This window comes from Neofelis nebulosa, chromosome 18 (assembly GCF_028018385.1).
Source record: "Neofelis nebulosa isolate mNeoNeb1 chromosome 18, mNeoNeb1.pri, whole genome shotgun sequence".
Lineage (NCBI taxonomy): Eukaryota > Metazoa > Chordata > Mammalia > Carnivora > Felidae > Neofelis > Neofelis nebulosa.
Window position 1 is genome coordinate 3,196,355 of NC_080799.1, and position 20,103 is coordinate 3,216,457.

Here is a 20,103-nt window from a genome sequence, read left to right on the forward strand (position 1 = left end):
GTGTCCTTCAAAAGAGGCTGAAAGCCTGCTTCCCCTGCCTCCCCACTTGAGTTAAAAGCTACTTAGTTAAATGTAGAAATTAGCAGCATCAGAAGTGGGCTTTTCGGAAGCAGACCATCCGTCGGTTTGCTCTCAGTGTGTGTGTGTTGCGTGTTCTAGCTCCATCCTCTGTGCCAGCCTGGTTGGACTCCTGGCCCGTCACGCCCAGGACAATGCCGGAGAAGTCGCGGTCCTGGCAGGGCTACAGGTACCTCTTGAGGTGCCCTCCACCAGCCGGGCCGGACTGGACCCCCTTCTCCAGCTCTTCCTGACTTGGGGCAGCTTAGCCCACTTCTCAGCCTTGGTTTTCTCAACTGCAAGATGGGCACGTTATCATTACCTTAGAAGGCCACTGTGAGGTTTGAACGAACCGGTGCTTATACCATCCTGGCCTGGAACCCAGCTCACCCAGTCATGGCTCCTGTTCCTTGCTCACTGTCCCACAAGAAGCACCATTGCTCCTTCACCAAAGCTTCCTCCCACACCCGGGCTCAGGAAGCTTCTCTTCTATCCTGCTTTATTTTTGACCATGTTCCATGACCCTCGAACACACTAGGTGTGTCTGTTTGCCGTTGAGCTCTCGATGCCTGGAATGGTGCCCGGTACATAAATGTCCAGTAAATGTCAGAGTGGGCCTCACCCCCCGCCCTCACGAGGCTGAACTGGGCTTACGTACTGGGGATCACAGAGGAGGAGTAATTTCTGAGGGGTCTGCCTTCGTCGCCTCCCCGAGAGGAGAGGCTTCCACAAATCCACGTGGTCCCGGGTTGTGCCCTATAAATTAGCCGTCCACAGGGCATCACGAAACGGCCAGTCCCCGACTGGTCGGTTGGGCGTGCCTCTCCTGCTGGTTAGCTAGTTCCTCTCGGGAAGGAGCTGGTTTGGGACGCTCCACATCCCAGAGCACCTTGCTGCCTTGAACACACCAGGGGAACTAGGCTCCTGGGCTTTATGGGTTGAGTGATTATTAACCATTTAAAGACCCAATTAGCTTTGCATCTTTCCTTCCGAGATCAGAGACTAATTCTTAGGAGTCTGGAGTACAGAGAAAACTCAATTTATGGAGCCGACCGCAAGACTTGGACCCTGAGGCAGGGAAGAGATTTCTCTTAGTAAAGCCAACCCTCACAAAGCCATCATAAGGAGTGAACAATTTAACACCATTTCTTGAGAGTTGCCAGGCCCCCCCCCCCCCCCCCCCCCCGTCGTCTTCACCCTCAGAGTGAAGTCGGAGAAGCTGGGTTTGACCAGGTCATCATTTGTGCGTTAAAGGGGCCGTGTGCTTCCATATAGAAAAATACTTACCTGAGCCTCTGCTGCACAGCAGGCCGGCTACAGCCACAATTTTGCCAATTGCTTTCGGTCGTTCTCAAAGCTGTTTTCCCCAAACACACCTGGCTTAATCCCCTTTCCCTACGGTCCCCGTGTCTCGTTGTTAGTGTCTGGTAGTCTTGTGGTGTAACTGGCTTGACAGGGGTTCCCCGCCACCCCCAAGTTCTCTGTAAATCACAAAGTGACTCGGCACCGGCCTCATTTCTATTGTTCGCAGATTTCTTTCATTTGTCACCCTGTCTGCAGATCCCTGTCTGTGAGTTGCTCTGCTGATCATTTATCTCCTTTCAAAGTTGGCAGAGAAACGCCAAGACACAGTCTATTTCTATTAGATCAGATTCTCTGAAATGGACTCAGAATATATTAAAGCCTCATTTATCGGTTATTGATGGTCAGGCAAGTATTGCGCAAAGCTTCGTTTTCCCGATAACCAAAACTTACCATTTAAAGAAAACCGTTTACGTCTTCAATGTATATTATAAAGTTCTTTGCATTGGGAAACAGGTAACATTGAACACAAGAGATATCACAGAGGGGATTTTCCTATAGGACAGAGGCTGGAACTAGGAAAGGTCTAAATTTCCTTCTGACTCTGAGCTCTGCAGTGTGTAAAACATCACGTTCAGCATTGGGCCACCATCTTGGATGTGACCATGAGCCCATGGAGAGGACTGCGGGGCAGCGGTGGACGAGGGCTCATTATTTCTTGATGATGAGTCACATCATGTCTTTGGGCACCGCTGGGCTTTAGGTCCCTGTTCCTACACTAAATGTCGCAAAGCTACATTGCCTTTACATTTCCAAGGTCTTCTCATTGTCGCCTCCGTCTCAGGCACCTGGCTGCCATTTTGCTGTTCAGGGTGCCTACTTCTAGCAGACCTTAGGGCCTTCTTGTAGGTGGCTTTTGATCAGCTGGGAAGAGGGAAATCACAAACCCCTCTTAGAAGAATCACATGCCGGTGAGAATCAGCAAGCTCTGAGGGGCAGACAGAGGGACTGTGGTGAGAACCCTCCACAGAGAAGTTCTCAAGTAGTGTCCCCTTGCACAGGAAGTGGCTGTGAGTAGTAGTCAACCCTCCACCCCCCCCCCCAGAACAGAAGCTATCTGGTCACTGGTCAGATCGGTCCTCTCTTGGCCCTCCTTTTAGGCTAAGAGAAGCATGATCTGACATCGAGTGCGAGAAGCCCCATGTTTTCCCAGCTGCGGGAGAGCTGTACTTTCAGAATTTAGGATTCGATCCTGCACAGCCACTTTAGGCCCCCAGACGACGTGTGTGGGGACATGGGAGTTTCTCAGGGGCCACAGGCTGAACGAGAGCAGACTCTTCACAGCCTCGGGTCCACAATGGCCAGTCTTGTTCCCAGCCTGCCGTGTGCCCCCACCTCTCGCTCCCCGGATCTCCTCTTGGAGTCCGGATGTATATGTCGGCCATGGATGCTGGCTCCTTAACCTCTAGCCCAGCTTTTGTCTCCCAGTCTGTCCCCTCTCCTGACTGCCTCCTGTGTCTCTCTGACACTTTCCAGTGAGTCGCCCTTGGGGTCCCAGTTGTAGCCCTGGAAAGTCAGCGTTACACAGATAGCCCAGAAATTTTGAAAACGGGTGTCTCTTACTTGCCTTCCTCCGTGACTCAGTGCAAACCCTGTGTTCCCACCGCTGCTCCAAAGTCTTACCCTAGTCTTACCCTAGTCTTACCCGCGCCTTCAGCAGCCCCTTCCCCTTCCTGTCCTCCCTGCCCAAGGGAGCCTTCCCTCCTCCTCCGTTCACCCACACCCGTCCCAGCCACGCGACCCCCACCTCCTCCACAGATGGCCCTTCCTGCAGCCCCGCCCTGCATTCCGCCCACGGTTATTTCCACAACCATCCCACGGCTCCTGACCTGCGATGCCTTGCCTCGTCTCAGCCTGTATACGGGCCTCGTGCTCCTCCTCAGCATCTCAGCTCTGGGAGAGCAGGACTGTGACAGCCTCTCCCTCCGTGTCCCTACACTCCACATACGGCCCCAGGCTTGGGGAGTGTTCATTTGTTAACCCATCCACTCCTGTATCGGTTGATCCATCCGTCTGCCCCACATTTTACTGCGTGCCCACTCTATGCCAGCATTGGCGATGCCAAGGTCAAGGAAAAAAGGCAGAGAAGGGAGAAGAGAAATCTTCCTTCCCTGGAGAAGGGAGGCGGATCCATAATCAAGCAGGATGCAGTAGGGTTCCTGCTCCCGTAGGGCTTCAAGATGTTTCCTGAACTGAAAAATCTGTAGATTGCAGTGAAATAGAAGTGGTTGGTTCTGCTCAAGAATTAGTCGTGGGTGAGAGGGAAGCCGAGCCTCGGAGGCTGAGGTGGATTTTCTGATTGGCGCGACTCTCCCATCAACGGGACGTCCCGTGTGAGTGCACGCAGGTCACGGGGTGGCTGGACTCGGGGAGCCACAAGGCCTTCGCTGTGGCTGGAAGCGTGACGCTCAGGAGAGCAGCCAGTGTGGGCTAGAGGCTGAGCTGTGTAGCAGGGAGTCGTCGCGGGCGCAGAGGGGAGCACGTGGCAGGACCCCGTACAGCGGCAGCAGGCAGGACGGGCGGGAGGACCGTGTGGCATGGCCCTTGGGACAGCTTGTGTCGGGTGGGCTGAAGCTGGTCAGTGGCGATGAAGCAGACGGGTTGGCGTTACGGGCGTTTCTAAGGAGGGTAGGTAGGACGTGGTGACTACTTAGAGGCGCGTGTGTGTGAAGGGGGGACGGTGGTGGGAGTGGAGATTCTGCAGTGTAACCACTGACCCAAAGAAGGGCCCACACCCCAGTTTCAGTGAGGAGAGTGATCCGTGCCTGTCAATCCCCAGAGAGAATCCCTCTGCAGCGTGTCACTGGAAGTGCCTCCTGCCCGCTGTAAGATGCCGCCCAGGGCCTCCCGGGACCTCTTCTCCGTCCCCCCCGCCCCTTCAGGCTCTCGTGGGGGCTGTGTCTGCCTCCAGGGCCTCGGGGCCGCCTGCACGTCTCCCGACTTGGCCGTGAGTCGGTGCGGGGGGGGGGGGGGGCCTCGGGCCCGTGTGGGGCAGCGTCCGCACGTGAACAACGGTCCCGGGCACCAACCCGCCCTGTCAGTCCTCTGAGTTAGTGCTGGTCACGTCAGCAAGCCTCCCGGCTTGGGCACGTCTTTGCAGTGCGGTCCTGACACCGACTCCCCGGAGGTGAAGGGCACCGTGCGCCACCGCAGACACCAGCCGCAGCTCCGCGGCCCCCGGGCCACCTGTGGTTCTGGCCGACCCCCTAGCATTTGAAGCTTCCCGCCACCCCAGCAGGATGGATGATTCCCGAGAACAACCCACATTACTCGGTTAAGTGCCTGATTTCGGTCTTATTATAGAGGATAAAATCCGGACCAGACATACAAAGAGAAGCAAGGGCAGGGTCTGGGAGGGTCCCAAACACAAAGCTTCCACACGTGTCCGATTCCCGACCAGGAAGCTCAGCTGAGCTTGGTGTCCATAGTTTGGCTGGGGCGTCATTATCACTGGCTCGGGCCCCTGCTCCCGCCCCTCCATTTCCAGGAGATCAGAAGGTCTGGCTGATCTCGCTGGCTCGACGCCACAGCCCTCTAACCACACGGCTGGTCTCTCCAGCAGGCGAGCCCCCTCCTGGAACTCTGCAGCCCCCCCCCCCCCGACGAGTGACGCTGTTGGCAAAACACAGGTGTGGCCTGACGGGCCCACCATGAACAGCTAAGGCAGCCCCTCATGAAATTCCAAGGGCACCCCAGTGCCCCTTAGAAGTTCCACCCCTGGGAGCTGGGGCAAAGACCAGACCAATTCTTTATGATACCACGGTCTTATTTGGAATACTTACCCAAGTTTATCTCAGTTTGTTTTCAGGTTGGGACGATTTCAACAACTGTGGTTTGGTTTGAGAACAACCCATTCCAGTAGGAAAATGGGGCACAGGGAAAGGAGAAGAGATATTTTTTCCTGGCATGTCCTTCATAGGCGTCTTCACTGGGAATTTAAGGAAGAATCAGTTACTGGAGAGCTCAACAGAAATAAAAGCTCCCTTTCTGATTTAAAACCTAATCCACAACTAAAGAGAAAACAAGCCAACATTTCAGGCTCAAGTTGATTCTTTATTGTACTAATTTAAAGTCTCCATCTACCCTGGAAATATTAGTTTGTTTATTAACAGTGTGCCTGGGTTAGAGAGAGCTGTGTTTCTTAGGTAGCTGCACACACATAACAGCTTAATAAATTTCAAAGTGTAATGAGTATGCTTTTTAAATTAAAAATATCAAGTATAATTATGGCTCTTTGTGCTGACCTATGTGGGTCAGCAGTAATTGATGTCTCAGAGAGACCATAGACTAGCTAGTGGGTGAAACGGGTCCACATGGCACCCCTCTCCCAGTACCACCTGAGGACGTTTATAGAGAAAGCTGTTCCCGACGGCCACGAAACAGGGTGCTGCTCCCAGATTTGTGAGACATGAAGGTTAAGCACCAGACTAGGGCTGCTTAGGGTGGTGTGATTGCAGGGGCGCCTGGGCAGCTCCGTCAGTTAAGCATCCGGCTCTCAATTTTGGCTCAGGTCATGGTCTCATTGTTCGTGAGTTCGATCCCCACCTTGGACTCTGTGCTGCCGGCATGGAGACTGCTTGGGATTCTCTCTCCCAGTCTCTCTCTGCCCCTCCTGCACTTATTCTCTTGAAGGAAGGAAGGAAGGAAGGAAGGAAGGAAGGAAGGAAGGAAGGAAGGAAGGAAGGAAGGAAGGAAGGAAGGAAGGAAGGAAGGAAGGAAGGAAGGAAAAGAAAGAAAGGAAGAGAAAGAAAGGGATTGTATGGTTGCAGACTGAGGAGAAACCATACAATTGGACTTTGAAGCTTTGTCACCAGTAAATCCCAGTAAAGACCTTTTCTATTAGTAAACCCCTTTCTGTATTTATTTGCTTCAACTGTGTTTCCATTCTACAGCCCTGCTGATGTTCTGTTTACTATTTCCATGGGGTTTTTGAGTTTTCTCCACATTCCCCTGAATTCTTCCCCCAAACCCCGTTATCTCGCAGAAGACAGAATGAAGCCACAACGTCATGTGGTCAAAGAAGAGGCAGCCACTGTCTGGGGATACCTGTGGGCATTCTGGCAAATGAGCCCAAGGGACTAGGGTCCAGAATTTCCCAAGTTAAATCTTATTTCCTAGGCCCTTTCCTGTTTCTGTGGCTCTCCGCCTTCCCATTAACAGCTTCAGGTTGTAAGAACAAATTGCTGAGTGAGTTTTCTCAATTAAATACTATATTGTGTAAAACTTGGCACTCCCTCCCCATCTAATCCCAAAGCCATCATCCCTTTAATCTCTACCAGAAGGATTTAATCAAATATCTTTGGCGAAACAACCACGTTGTTAATGGAGAAGGTTTTCGGGTGGAGAGGTGGTCAGAATTTGTGTCCGGGGCATAGTTTACGTTTCCGTTTTCAAAACATTCCCCACCGGGACTGTGCGATGTGAGAACCAGGCTAACCATCGATTCTGATGTGCACCCTTTTTTTCTTCCTGTTCCTTTGCGCCCAAGTGAACTGCCTCATTCACCTCAGAACCTCCTGGCCAGCCTGAACTCTTCCCACAGCCACGCCGTGACGCTCTCGTGGGTTCGACCCTTTGATGGAAACAGCCCAGTCCTCTACTACATCGTGGAGCTGTCTGAAAACAGTAAGTGCTGAAGCAGAGTTGTTGCCGTGGATGGATTTCTCTCCACGCACTCAGTGTCCTTGACCTGTACTTCTGGCACAGACCCCAAACCAGTAGAAATATGTGATGATGCTTTACGGAGTTCCAAATGAAAAACCCCACTCTGGCTTTTGGGAAAGATACAGGGTGCCGTGGGAGGCTGGGAGGGACGAGAAGGAAGCACAGGGAGCCTCCCGTGAGAGCCCGGATCTGGGCCTGAGCCCCACCAGGAGGCTGTGCGCACACCCGTTGGGACCGTCCCAAGGGTGAACTTGGACGCAGGGAATAGGGCCGCCCCCTGGGGCTGCTTGGGAGCCAGCAACAGCACTAGTTAGCATTTCTGCCTGTCTCCTCTGGCTCGGACGCGGGCTAAGTATTCTCTGGGCCTTCCCCTTCTCCCTTCCCCCACGCCTTGGCCTCTGCCAGCAGGAGCTGGCTTTGCTCCCCGCCCTGCCACCATTCTCCCCTCCTATCTGTGGGCCAGCGGCTCCTCTCCTGCCCCCTCCACTCTCTTCTCGGGAAGTCAGGGCAACCCTGTGATTCCAAGGGGCGTCTTTTCCTTGACATCTGGGTTCTCCAGCATCCTAATCCTCCAGAGTCACGCTCAGGGCCCCGTTCCTCCATGTCTCTGTCCAGTGGTCTCCCACACTCCTCCAGAGGGAATTCAACTCCTTTGAACCCTGACCATCCTCAGTGCCTTGGTGCGGCCTTTCTAATCTCCATTCCAGCCCCAAGGCCTCCTCGGTGACGAACGCCACGAATGGCCCTGGGCCCCTTTCTCCTCACCTGACCCCACGCCCGCATCCGCGCTCTGCGTTCTCGGACACAGCTCTGCAGGGCCCGGTCTCTGTCACCAGGACAGCCTCCAACTGGTGCCCCTGCCTCTACTCTTCTCTTCCAAAGCATTCTTACCCAGGCAGGGACACTGATCTTCTTAACATCTCCCCCCGCCCCCACAGGGCTTAGAAGGAAACCTTCCTCGGAGCCTGAGCACTGTCACCTACCTCCCCCTTCCCACTCTGCTCTGTGCCCGGCATGTGCCAGGCATGCTGGTTTCACGGGCTGCCCGCATGGCCCCGTTTCCCTCGTCTGGAATGCTCACGGGGCTGGACCGTCACCCTTCACTGTCACCTCCTCAAAGACGCTTTCCAGCACACTGGCTCAGTGTAAGCTTTCACCATCCAAGCTAGCGTCCTCCCTCGGCCGTTATTCCAGACTCCTCCCGGGCCTCCCCCAGCGCGGAGCTAGCCAGACCACAAGGAGCTGGACTCCTGTGATGGTCAACATCATGGGGCCCTTGGCTTGTCTCATCGCGACATTGTCATTCTAATTGGGTCCCTGTTCCAGGACAGCTGGGAATGGTTCTCTCTCGGGGTGCCCTCTGCCGAAACCTGAGTCAGCCTGGCCGAAGTCCACATGGCTCGCTGGCCCGCTCAGTTCTGCAGGCAGAGACGTCCTACGGTCTCGGTGACCGCTTTTCCTAGGCGCTCACCAGCTCGCACGCTCTTCTGTAATTGCTGACTTAACTCACTGAGCTTCTGCTAATTATCTGTTGTACTTCTCCTCCGTCCTGATGCTGTATCCTCCTTCAGATCATCACGTGCCCATGCCCCATCAGGCACTGGTTGATGCTCCTTTCACAGCTCAGGGGCCCGACGTGCAGAGTAAGTCACTGGCCGGAAGTCACACGGCTAGTGGTGGCTGAGGGCGGGACTCCACCCAGGCTGTCTGCCTCCGGAGGCCCTGCTCTTAATGAGTATCAGGCATTTACAAAGAAGTCTCACGGGGCAGACGCTTCTCTCTCGCACCTCGGTGGCGAATGACGGAGGTGAAGGCGTTGGTGGCCTTGGGTTCTGGTCTGTGTAGAGATGAAAGGGAGCCGCTCCGTGAACCTGCCCGTACTTGCGTTGGGCACCTCCCAAACCAGTCCATGGAGGGATGTCCCAGAAGGGGTATTTTAGTCCCAACTCCTCCGTTTCTAAATTTACACCCTTGGCGACGACGGCCTCCGTTTCAAGCACCATCTGAGGACGAGGTGCCCGATGCCCAGGCCCTGCTTCCCCTTGCCGGAGGCTTCTCTGAATGCCGATGTGGTCTCTTCCTTCCCATCGGGGGTCAGGGTGTGAATGGGGACCTGTCTATACACCGCTGTCCACTCAGAGAGGGGAGTCATTGGCATTATTTATTAAAAACACCTGAGAAGGTCAGGTTTTCCTCAGGGTGTCCTGGTCACGCAACCTGTGAGAAGCGTGGGGCCAGACGATGGTCTGCGTGGAGAGAGTGAGACAGGAGCAGAGACCAGGCCCGGGCGTCCTTCGTGTCTGTGTCCTGGGTCCCTAACACTCGGTAGGCACTCAGCAGGTGAACTGACTCGGGTCTCTCCGGTAGCGCCCCCTGTGCTGGACTCAGGTTACGGTCCTAGACCCCCTCCTGAAAGTCAGGTGCTCGAACATCCTCGATTTGCTAAAATAAGACACTGCCTCAAAATGCCCACACCAGCTGTTTTCTCATCAGACTGCGGGAGCTCTTGGCTCTGCCAGTCGGGCATCTTGCTCGAATCGGGCACGGGCTTCACACGCAGTCATTCATTCCACCCATCTGTCCATTCACACCACATGAGGTCCTCGTCGGGCACCTGCTTCACGCGGAGTGCTCTGCCGCGGGCCGGGATGCGGAGCCGAGGTGACCAGTCCCCGCTGGTTAACGGCAAGGGGAAGGTCAGGCTCGTCACCGCGTCCTGCCCTATAACGAGCTCTCACCGAGGTACGTGCCGGTGCTGGGGGAGTGCAAGGTCAATCAGAGAGCCTCCAAAGGGAACAGGCCTCGACGCTTGGGCCGGGCAGAGGACAGGGGCAGCATCAGCCCCAAAGCGTGAGGCTCAAGGCACGTTCAGAGGCAGCCAGCTTCGCAGGGACTATGGCAGGGGGGTTGGGCCGGGAGGTCACCGGGTCATGCGAGAGCATCTGCCCGGGGTGGGGGGGGAACTCTTCCTCGGTCTTCGTGTCCCAGCTCAAATATGGCTTTCCTCTAAACCTCTCCTTGACCCACAGCCACTTCGTGCCCAGACCGAAAGTCCCCACACCACTCCATGTATTCCCCTTGACTATTTAGTCCCACATGTAATAGCTACTGGTCTGCAGGTGTGCCTTCTGGCAAGACTGAACCCCTTAAGGGCAGGCTGGGCCCAATACTCCTTGTACCCATGATGGCCAACAGAGAGCCTGGCTCAGACGGGATGACTCTGTGGGCGTCCAGTCCCTTCACGTCACTGCAGAGGGTCCTAAGAACATCATTAGTCCCTCATTAGCCTCTGGCTCTCCTGCCTGGACCTTTCTGGAGCTGGCTGAGACTCCCATCTGTTTTTCTCCCAGAGCATGTGACATAGAAGAATCTAGAGTATTCTACACTATTATTATTTTTGCCCCAAGCATTATTATCATTACATGAAAAATCTAGAGCGGATTAGGTGGTCGTCTCTGGGCCGATCCTGATTTCTCCTGCATGGGATACGAGTGTGGGCTATGTGGAAGCTGTCCACCCTGTTGTCCACCTTCCAGCCACGGCCAGTAGGAAGACCAGCACTGTCCCCTGGGCCAAGGATCTGGTTTTGATTTTTATTAGGAAGCGGTGTCCTTAAGGAACAGCTGAACAGGCTAGCTAATTATGGTCAGAAAGAACAGCTTAGCAGCAATACGGTAAAATGGAATTTATATTTGGCCTACACCCCACGCTGTGCAAGTGGGCGATTCTAAATGACTCCATCCAGACGCTCCATCCATCCGGCTACTTGGGACACCGTCTGCAGCCAGCTTCCCCTGGCAGGCTGATTGGGATGCCGTTCTCCTGGAAACCCGGCCTCCTGCAGGGGCCAGACTGGCCTGGTTAGTGGGGGCGGGGGGGAGGGCAGGCCCCTTGCAGCACCTGCTCTCACCACATGCCAGCCGTTTCGAGAGGTCTCTCCAGAGCTTCTATGGAGCAGAACTCTGGAGCTTAAGCTGAGCCTTTGTCCGTGCATTTGCCTGGAGTTGAAACCCCGTACGGAGAGCGTGTTGGGCCCTCACGGGCGTCCTGTGGATCAACTCGCTCTGCAGTTTGATGCGTCTCCTTGCCGAGCCAGGGCTCAAGGAGGGCAGCAGTGTCCCAAGACCCAGTTCGAGGTACACGACTGGGGGGTGCCGAGAACACATGGGGTCTAGTGGGAGACGAGGGAACCTGGGGGGCCTGAGTTACGAGGGCACAGGGATTCTTGCGGCTTGATAGCACGGACCCCGTAAACTGGTGGAATATTGCAGGGAACAGCGAGAGCACTTGGCCCAGTCTCTTAAGTGCTCGTTGAATTGGATCAAGAGTAATCTTTCTTTGAGATTATGACGATAAGGCGGGATAGCGCCGGAAGGCACTGTGCAAGGCTTTGAAGTGGACTCGGAGACAGATCAAACACAGATTACCACAGGCTCCTGCAGCAGGCTGCGGGGCTCTCTGACTCCGTAGAGGCCAGCACCTTTCATTGCTTTCGAGCTGTGCTACAGCTCCCTAGGCCACGGAGAAAACGTAAGTAATGCAAATCCTCCTTGTCCATAGAAATGCAAATACATCATGTCTGGTTATCAGTGGTTCTTGGAGTCACTAGTTATGGCCCTGGAGATAGTGACCCACCAAGCTTGCACCTGTTTGCGTATTCATTTCGGCAGTGCTGATTGTTGACACAGGTGCGCCGTTTGAACTCCCTCTTGGTACATTCGTAGCATCTTCCTGGCTCCTTCGTGAATTAATGAGCTACCCAGAAGCTTTAGGATGTGTTCGTTTTGTATTTGGATGAGAGCCTTGCAAGGGTTTCCGTGAGCTTCCGTGATAACCCGGGTATTTGGGAGAGGCGGCACTTGTCTTAGTCTGTGCCCCAAGCTGAGCCCTTCATGTGTTCCGTGAGCGGGACTGGACGAAGGCCCTCCTTCCACGGCTCGAATACAATACTTGAGGTCTTTCACCAACTGGAGAGATGGTCCCTTTCCCGTGAATTTTTCCCAGCCTTAGCCCGTGTCCCCCGGCACGTAGTCACGGGTGACAAACCCGCTTATACAAAAAATCCAGGTTATGTCGTTCCACTGAGTTCTTCTCTCAGTTTTTTAACAGACGTGGGTATTTGTAGTTACGGTTTGGCCATCACGCCTTAAAATATTTGAAGTTAATTAAAATATAAAATAACTTTGTAATTTGGATTATTAAACTTAGGCATGCTCACTGGTAAGAATTTAGAAACTGGGACGCCTGGGTGGCTCAGCTCGAGGATCAGACAGAGTCGATCTTCAGTCGGTTGATCATCCAACTCTTAATTTAGGCTCAGGTCTTGATTGCAGTCGTGGGATTCAGCCCCCATGGGGCTCCATGCCAAGCATGGAGCCTGCTTAAGATTCTTTCAATTTCTCTCTCTCTCTCTCCCTCCCTTTCTCTTTCTCTTTCTCTTTCTCTCTCTCTCCCCCTCCCCCTTCTCTCTCCCTCTCTTTCTCCCCCTCCCCCTTCTCTCCCCCTCTCTCTCCCTCTCCCCCCTCTCTCCCTCTCCCCCCTCTCTCCCTCTCCCCCTCTCTCTCCTTCTCCCCCTCTCTCTCTCCCTCTTCCCCCCTCTCTCTCCCCCTCTCTCTCTCCCTCTGCCCCTCTCCCCCACTCACATGCGCTCTCTCTCTTTAAAAGAAATTTAGAAAATGGGGCGCCTGGGTGGCTCAGTCAGTTAAGCATCCAACTTCAGCTCAGGTCTGGATTTTGTGGTTCCTGAGTTCAAGCCCCACATCGGGCTCTATGCCGACAGCTCAGAGCCTGGAGCCTGCTTCGGGTTCTGTGTCTCACTCTCTCTCTGCCCCTCCCTTCCTCCTCCCCTGCTCGCATTGTGTCTCTCTCTCTCAAGAATAAACATTGAAAATAAATAAATAAATCTTTAAAAAATTGAGAAATTACTCCAAGCACAGAGCGAAAGCAATCACTACAGTCCCTTGCGAGTTGAACTCCTGCCTTCCACACACGCCCTTGGCCCCTCTGCCCCAGGTCCTCCGGGACTTAATGCCTGTCCGCCCTCTCTCTTCCAGCTCTGCTTCCCTCTGGGCTTTTCCCTCCTCACCGGAGAATCACCCCCTCATCTCTCATTCACACCAGCCGCTCTTCCCGCGGAAGCTATAACATCGCTGTCCTGAAAGATGGGCGGCGGGCGGTCGTGGTCGTGGTCGTCCTGAACGGCGGTGCACCTGTGCTCTGGACCCCTGCCGCTCGCAGCACTTGGCTCCCTTGGCTCGACTCCCGCCCCCCTCTTGGTTCTTAACCCTTATCCTTCCATCTCTCGGGCCATCCCGCCCGCGTTTTCCTCTCCTCCCCGCAAATGCTGGCACTCTCTGCTTTGCTTGCTCAGCCCACAGGTCTTTACCTCCTCTGTGCCCATCCCCCGCCCCCCGCAGTGACCCCGTGCCGCCGCGGCTCACCTGTTGCCCCCAAGCTGCCGCCCTAATACGTGTTCATGACCTTGACCTCGGCCCTGGACCCCAGACACTCGTGCCCAGCTGACCCATGGGCTCGGCAGACTCAAACTGTCAGACTAGAACTCATCACGTTTCCCCCAAGTAGCTTCTTCTCCAAGTTAGAAACACAGACCGTCCCCCGTCCTCCACAAATCTTCAGTAACTTCTGTCGTTTGACCTCGTGTCTGTCCAGCCCGTGACCCTTCTCCGTTCCCGCCACCTCTGCCCCGACTGGCTGCCTCCCCATCACATGAGTCCTTCCACGTCACCTCCTCAGGCCCACCCTCACCGAGACGCCAGCGGGAGCCCTCCACACACATGTGTGCCCGAGCGAAGGCCTTTCCCCGCTCGAAACCCTGTGGCCCCTCAGCGGAGGCGCCATGGCAGGGCTGTGCGTGAGCCTCGCGTGCCTCCGTAATCTGCGTCAGGGCCCCCAGAGCGTGTCGGGCTCCAGACAGCTCAGACACTAGTCCCGAGCCCGTCTTCTAGCCAGATAGCCAGCCCTCTTTCCTACGTAGAGATTTCAGTGCTTCAAGTCTAGATTCTCAGCCGACGAGCGTGGTATCCAGCACTGTTTCCATCCGACTGCCTCTCCAGGTTTACCTCCAGCCGCTCACTTCGCTGATTATGCTTGAGCGCCAAGGTGTGGCTCACAGACCCCTGAACACGCCTAATTCCCGGTGCTGCTGCCCCTCGCTCAGCCTGTCTGGAATTCTCTCCCCATTCCTACCTTCTGTCTCAGGTCAACTCCCTTGTAGCATTTCCTCCATGCAGTGCCCCCTGTCTCTTCCTCTGGGAGGGGAGCTGCCCCCAGGTCTCCTCTCCGGGGGCCCTATTCCCAGATCTCATCTGGGGGGTGTGCTGTTCCCAGTTCTCCCCCTCTGTGGGGGTGGTGTCCCAGTTCTCCTAGGGGAGGGGGGCGCTGTCCCAAGTCTCCTCCTAGGGGGAGGGGGTGCTGTCCCAGGTCTCCCCCTGGGGGGAGGGGGAGCTGTCCCAGGTCTCTTCCTAGGGGGAGGGGACGCCGTCCCAGGTCTCCTCCTGGGGGTGGGTGATGCTGTCCCCAGTCTCCTGCTCAAGTAGCAGCCATATCGAATCACCCAATAGACAAACCAGGCCCTTAGGTCACCAGCAAAGGCAGGACGTCAGCACGTGAAAATATCCAGAAGGAAACACTAAAGAATACTTTTCCTCCTCCCAAGTTTACAAAGATATTCTCCTATGTTTTCATTCAGAGGATTTTTACTTCGCGCTGTCCTTCGATTACTGATCCTCCTGAACACATTTTTCCAAGTTCCTTGGCTTTTTGTGCTTTGTCTCTATGATCTGTCAATTTATTTTCCTCTATTTTTGTATCAAAGCCTTAGGGTTTTTTTCCTGTCATTTGTGACACGGATTTTTTCAATTTACTTTTTACTCTTGATTTTTGTGTATTACTTTTTGACATACAGAAGTATTTGGTTTTTATATAGTTAAACCTATTGGTATTTTCGTTTATGATTTATTTCGCTGCTTTTATGTTTGGATATTTCAACACTTGTAAGCATAAAATACATGTTCTTTAAATTCTCATCTGGGTTTTTTTTAATTTTTTTTAATGTTTATTTATTTTTGAGAGAGACAGAGACAGAATGCGAATGGGTTAGGGGCAGAGAGAGAGGGAGACACAGAATGCGAAGCAGACTCCAGGCTCCGAGCTGTCAGCACAGAGCCTGATGCAGGGCTCGAACCCAAGGACTGTGAGATCATGACCTGAGCTGAAGTCGGATGCTTAATCGACTGAGCCATCCAGGCTCCTCTCATCTGATTTTTAAACCTTTACTTTTTCACACATTTAACTCTTAAAAACTTATCTGAACTTAGATGTAAGTTTGAACTTAGAATTTTTATTTTTTCCAAATGACCCTCATCTTCCCGACACAGTTCATTGAATAATCCATTTATTTATGAATGTTTCCCTTTTTATGTATTCAGAGGCCCTGTTTATATAAAAGTCTGTTTAGGGGGGTTTATTTGGATCCATCGATTCATCATCTGGTTTTTGGCCTGGTTTATATTTTAGTTGTTTTAGTTCCAAAATGTGTATTAATTGCTGATAAAGCAAAGTTCTTTCGTCTTATCAGATTTTTGCTAGTTCTTGTTGCCTGTTTATTTTTCTTAAAAAAAAAAAATCGGAATTATTTTGTCAGGTTTCAAAAATAGTCCCATTGACTTTTTAGTGACATTAAGCTTATGAGAAGTTTGATGAGAACTGACTTCTTGGAGATTCTGTCTTCCCATCCAGAAAATAGCATGCTTCTCCGTTGCATTAGCTCTTTTTTTGAATCGTCTAGGGAAGTTGACAGGTTTGCACCCATTGGTGCGACACTTTTTTGTTGAGGTTATCCTAAGATTCCGTCTTACTGCTACTGAGAATGGGATCTCCTTTCTATTCTGTCTGGCAGCTAGTTCTAAATTTTGGGCTGTGGCTACAGCCCTGGTTCCAGTGTTTGTTCTCCATCCAGCCGCTTTCCGCATTCTCTTATTATTCTAATGATTTTCCAGTCGGTCCTCTTTGTTTTCAAGGCAGGCAATCATATCTTCTCCAAGTAATAGAAACTTATTGTTTCCTGTTTTTTAAAAAAATAATCTCACAGGGTAGGGCCGCCTGGGTGGCTCGGTCAGTTGAGCATCTGACTCTTGATTTCACCTCAGGTCAGGATCCCTGGGTCGTGGGATCGAGCCCTGCCTTGTGCTCTGCACAGAGCGTGGAGCCTGCTTGAGATATTGTCTCCCTCTGCCCCTCTCCCCCACTCATGCTGTCTCCCTTTCTCTCTCTGAAATAAAATTAAATTAAAAATAAAATAAAACAAAACTTACAGGGTTAGTCAGAATAATTTAAAAGAATAATCAGCACAGTAGTGCCTCTCTTTTAGTCTCTGATCTCAGTGGAATATCTACCAGGGTTTTATTGTTATACATGATATTGACTTTTGGTTGCTTATTGATGCATAATTTACATATCATGAAATGCAGAGATCTTAAGCGAGTTTTACAAATACATACACAGCACATAGCTCGTACTGCAAATGAGATACGAAATGTTTCCGCAGAGCGGGAGGTTCCCTCCTGACCCTTCTCCACAGTCTTTCTCCGGCAAGGGCAGGCACTCGGCAGCCCTACTCCTCCATACGTTGGATTGGCCTATTCCTGAAATTCGTAGAAATGAATATGATATTGATTTGAAACAAGTTTTTCATCGTTTAATACATTCCTCCTCCCATTCGTGGTTCTTCTGATTTTTTAAATTTTTATGGAAATGTATTCTTTCTAAGCAAACTATTCCTAAAATACCAACATTCCACTTAGCAATGCCCTACACCTTCCACACACGAGCATCCCACAGCTCCACGGCCCTGACACAGATTCCCGGAGGACCGTCCTCTATGCGCCTTTCAGAGGTGACACGGTGAGGAACTTGGTCACCATCACCACATGAGGTGCCTGAGCCTCAAGGTTGAAGTTAATGTATTTTTCCTTAACTTGGAAAGGAACACTGTCTCCCGCAAGTTAATATGGTACTTGCTGTTTGCTAAAAACGTGCCAGAAGAAACATGAGGTTGGAAGAACACGTCTGGGTCTCCGCGTCTCTCGCTGGGTCTCTGGCAGAGTCGTCCCTGCGGCCGGCATCTCTGCCGTGAAGACACGTCTGTTTCTCCTGAGCGATTCCGCAGCTTTCTTTTCAAACTCTGCCATCCAGCGCGGTGCTTTTTCCTTTGGCCTCCAGGAAGCCCGAAGCTAAACTGAGTCCTTAGCTGGATACCTGAGTCATCCCGGGTGCTCCCAACATCCCTCTGTCTTCCTCTCCTTCATGATTTTGGATTTGTGTTTTTATTTTCACTTTATATCCAATGTTATGTGTATTTTCACTTAACGATGTTTAAATCTTCTTTAAAAGCAGCAGACCTCCAGGGGCACCTGGGTGGTTCAGTCGGTTAAGCGTCTGACTCTTGGTTTGGGCTCGGGTCGTGATCTCAGTTTGTGAGTTTGAGCCCCACCTCAGGCTCTGTGTGGAGCCTGCCTCAGATTCTCTCTCTCTCTCTTTCTCTGGCTTGTCCCTGTTCATGCTCTCTCTCTCTAAATAAATAAATAAACTTAAAAAAAATAAAAGACTGCACACGTGCACCCGCGCGCGCGCACACACACACACACACACACGCCCGCACACAGAGGGACCAAGTGATGCCAGACCAAAGTCCTAAACCATAGAGAGCCATGCAAAGTCATTGAGCGACGCCATGTGACCTCATCTAGAAGCTGGGGGATGGACCTGGCTGTAGTGGTGTGAGGTTCAGAGGCGGAAGGAGAGAGCAGGGAGGTTGCTTTTTCTGAACTGATGGCTGAGTTCCCTGGAAGGAAGGGGGCCAGGGGCGACCAGGAACCCCGGGCCTGGGCCGGAGGGCTGCAAGCCCGCACTGAGGCGTCAGTCTGGGAGGATGATCGGCCAGCCAGGCCGGAGCGTGCTGGGTTTGAGATGATGCTTTGGAGTTGAGGTGGCGATTTCCCACAGGCGGCGTGTCTTTTCTTGAGTAGAGAACGTTCTAGTGGCCACTGGTTTCTTGAGTGGGGCACCTCACGTCCACGGCTGGTCGGAGACTAGCTTTTGGAGGGCATTCCCTGGGGCCCGGGGCCTCTCCCGAGCCCCTTCCCGGCATCATTAGGAGAGGCGGAAAGGGTTCTCCTTCCTCCGCAGAGAGGATCTCGAGGCCGTGTGGCTCAGCTCTTTCTTCTGTGGCCACAGAGTCTTTTCAGGCAGGGCCGGGCAGCTGTCTTGCGCACTGCTCCCCACGAGCTCATTTGCTTCCATGTGGCAGCCGCTCCCGACTGTCACTACACAGTATGTCGAACATCTTCATCCCTGCTTGCGATGACGCACTTAAAAGCCGATGGCTTAGTGCTGTTTTGCTTGCCCAAGTTGCTGAGACTTTGTTCTCTGTGCTTCAAATCATTTGAATGCCGTCTTCGAAACGTAGCTCATACAGGTATTTTCTAACAGCCTCAGAGTTGTTAGGAAGTATTTTATGGCTCAGCTCATTTTTCTTTGGGCTTTTGCATACGGAACCTTGCTTTAAGGGCATTTGCTCCCATTTTAAAATCCATGCAGGATTTTACTGTCCCAGTGTCCCAGATATTTACTGATCTTTGTTATCCTGCTGTCATAGGCCCAGAGAGGGGCCGAGGTGGAGGGCTTGGGGGTTCTCTCTCTCTGTACTCCGCAAGATGTGGAGGTGGGCAGGGAGCCCACAGAGGCTCCCACAGCCTCTGCTCACCTCGTGGGTGGCCCTTCCCAAGCCTGTCCCACACTGATGCAAATTAATGCACAGGTCTGCCCCTCGTGACCACTCAGTGCAGAATACCAGTGGCCCTAGGATGTGTCTTCCCTAAAGCTGGGGGCCCCTTTTATGCGGAGAGGGCCCCCCAGTTCCACCCTGTCACCTGCCAGCCAGGGTTTGAGCTGTCCGTCGTGGGGGGTGCACTGCCACCGTCACGGTATGGCTCCTGCCCGCAGCTCGGTTCCCCCTATGCTTCTGGGTTTGTCCAATCCCTGCTTCCAGCCTTCCTGGCTTCTTTCCACCTCTCCGAAGCAAATGGCTTCTCCAGTTCAGGCCCTCGCCAGGAGTGTGTGTCCCTTTGTGGACCCGAGCCTCAGGCACATTTGGGGTCTTACCCACAGTTCAGAGGCCCCAGTCCCTCAGACGTGAACCATGTAAGGTCCCAAAGCCTTTCCTGTCATTGCCTTGGCCATGTTCCCTAGTGAGGGAGGGAGGTTCATTTACTTCCCAAATGCTCGGTGCTTTTGTTCTTAACTTCGAAGGCCAAACCCAGTGCATTTTTTCCCATCCAGCCCCACACATTTGCTTGTTTCTCGGGGGACGTCTGCCACGGAACCCTCCCCAGGTGGGGAACCACATTGTACTTCACCTGTCTGCTCCTTGGGGTTTCGTCCTGGCTGGGCAGGAGCCGCCTGCTTCCCGCCCTGTCCCGGTCTAGTGAAGTTCCCTGACTCAGGTCTGTCTCTTTCGGCCCCGGCCAAGCCTGGCAGATTATGGCCAGCCCTCCCGAGGCCTCAGCCTTATCTCCCGGGGTCGCCACAGCAGGCCCGAGCCAAGCGTTCTTTGACACCTGTGCTAGATGTGTGCCACCTCGGTGGAGTCCCGTCCATCCCAAGGACCTGGTCGTGTCCTTTCCAGAGTGTCCGTGCTGAAGATTCTCCACCAACTGACACAAACGGGACGCTGCGGCGTCCCCTCTGATTCGAGTCTTGCCGTTCTGGTGACCAGAACCCCGCACAAGGATCTTCCTGACCTTTGCAGGACTAGTTAGCATTCCTGCCTCTCTCCCGGTGTCCACGGGACCTTTGAATAGGCTGAGAGAAACCGCTGCTTGATGCCAAGCGTGCTTGCCTCCTGAGTGGGAGAGAGGCCTGGGGCGCCAGCTCACTGGGCCCGGGCTAGGCCCTGAAACCGCGCTTCTCTCACGGGACGACGGGAACTTCAACGTAGGGGGG

General features: G+C 53.3%; 1 protein-coding gene across 3 annotated transcripts in view; it reads left to right on the top strand.

Annotated features, from left to right (window-relative positions):
- Positions 1–20,103, top strand: part of SDK1 (sidekick cell adhesion molecule 1) — an 881,306-nt gene that overhangs the window by 668,589 nt on the left and 192,614 nt on the right. For all 3 annotated transcript variants that reach the window (XM_058711917.1, XM_058711919.1, XM_058711920.1), the window contains one exon: positions 6,908–7,044. In XM_058711917.1, coding sequence (XP_058567900.1) covers positions 6,908–7,044 — 137 coding nt within the window. The remainder of the gene's footprint in view (positions 1–6,907; positions 7,045–20,103) is intronic.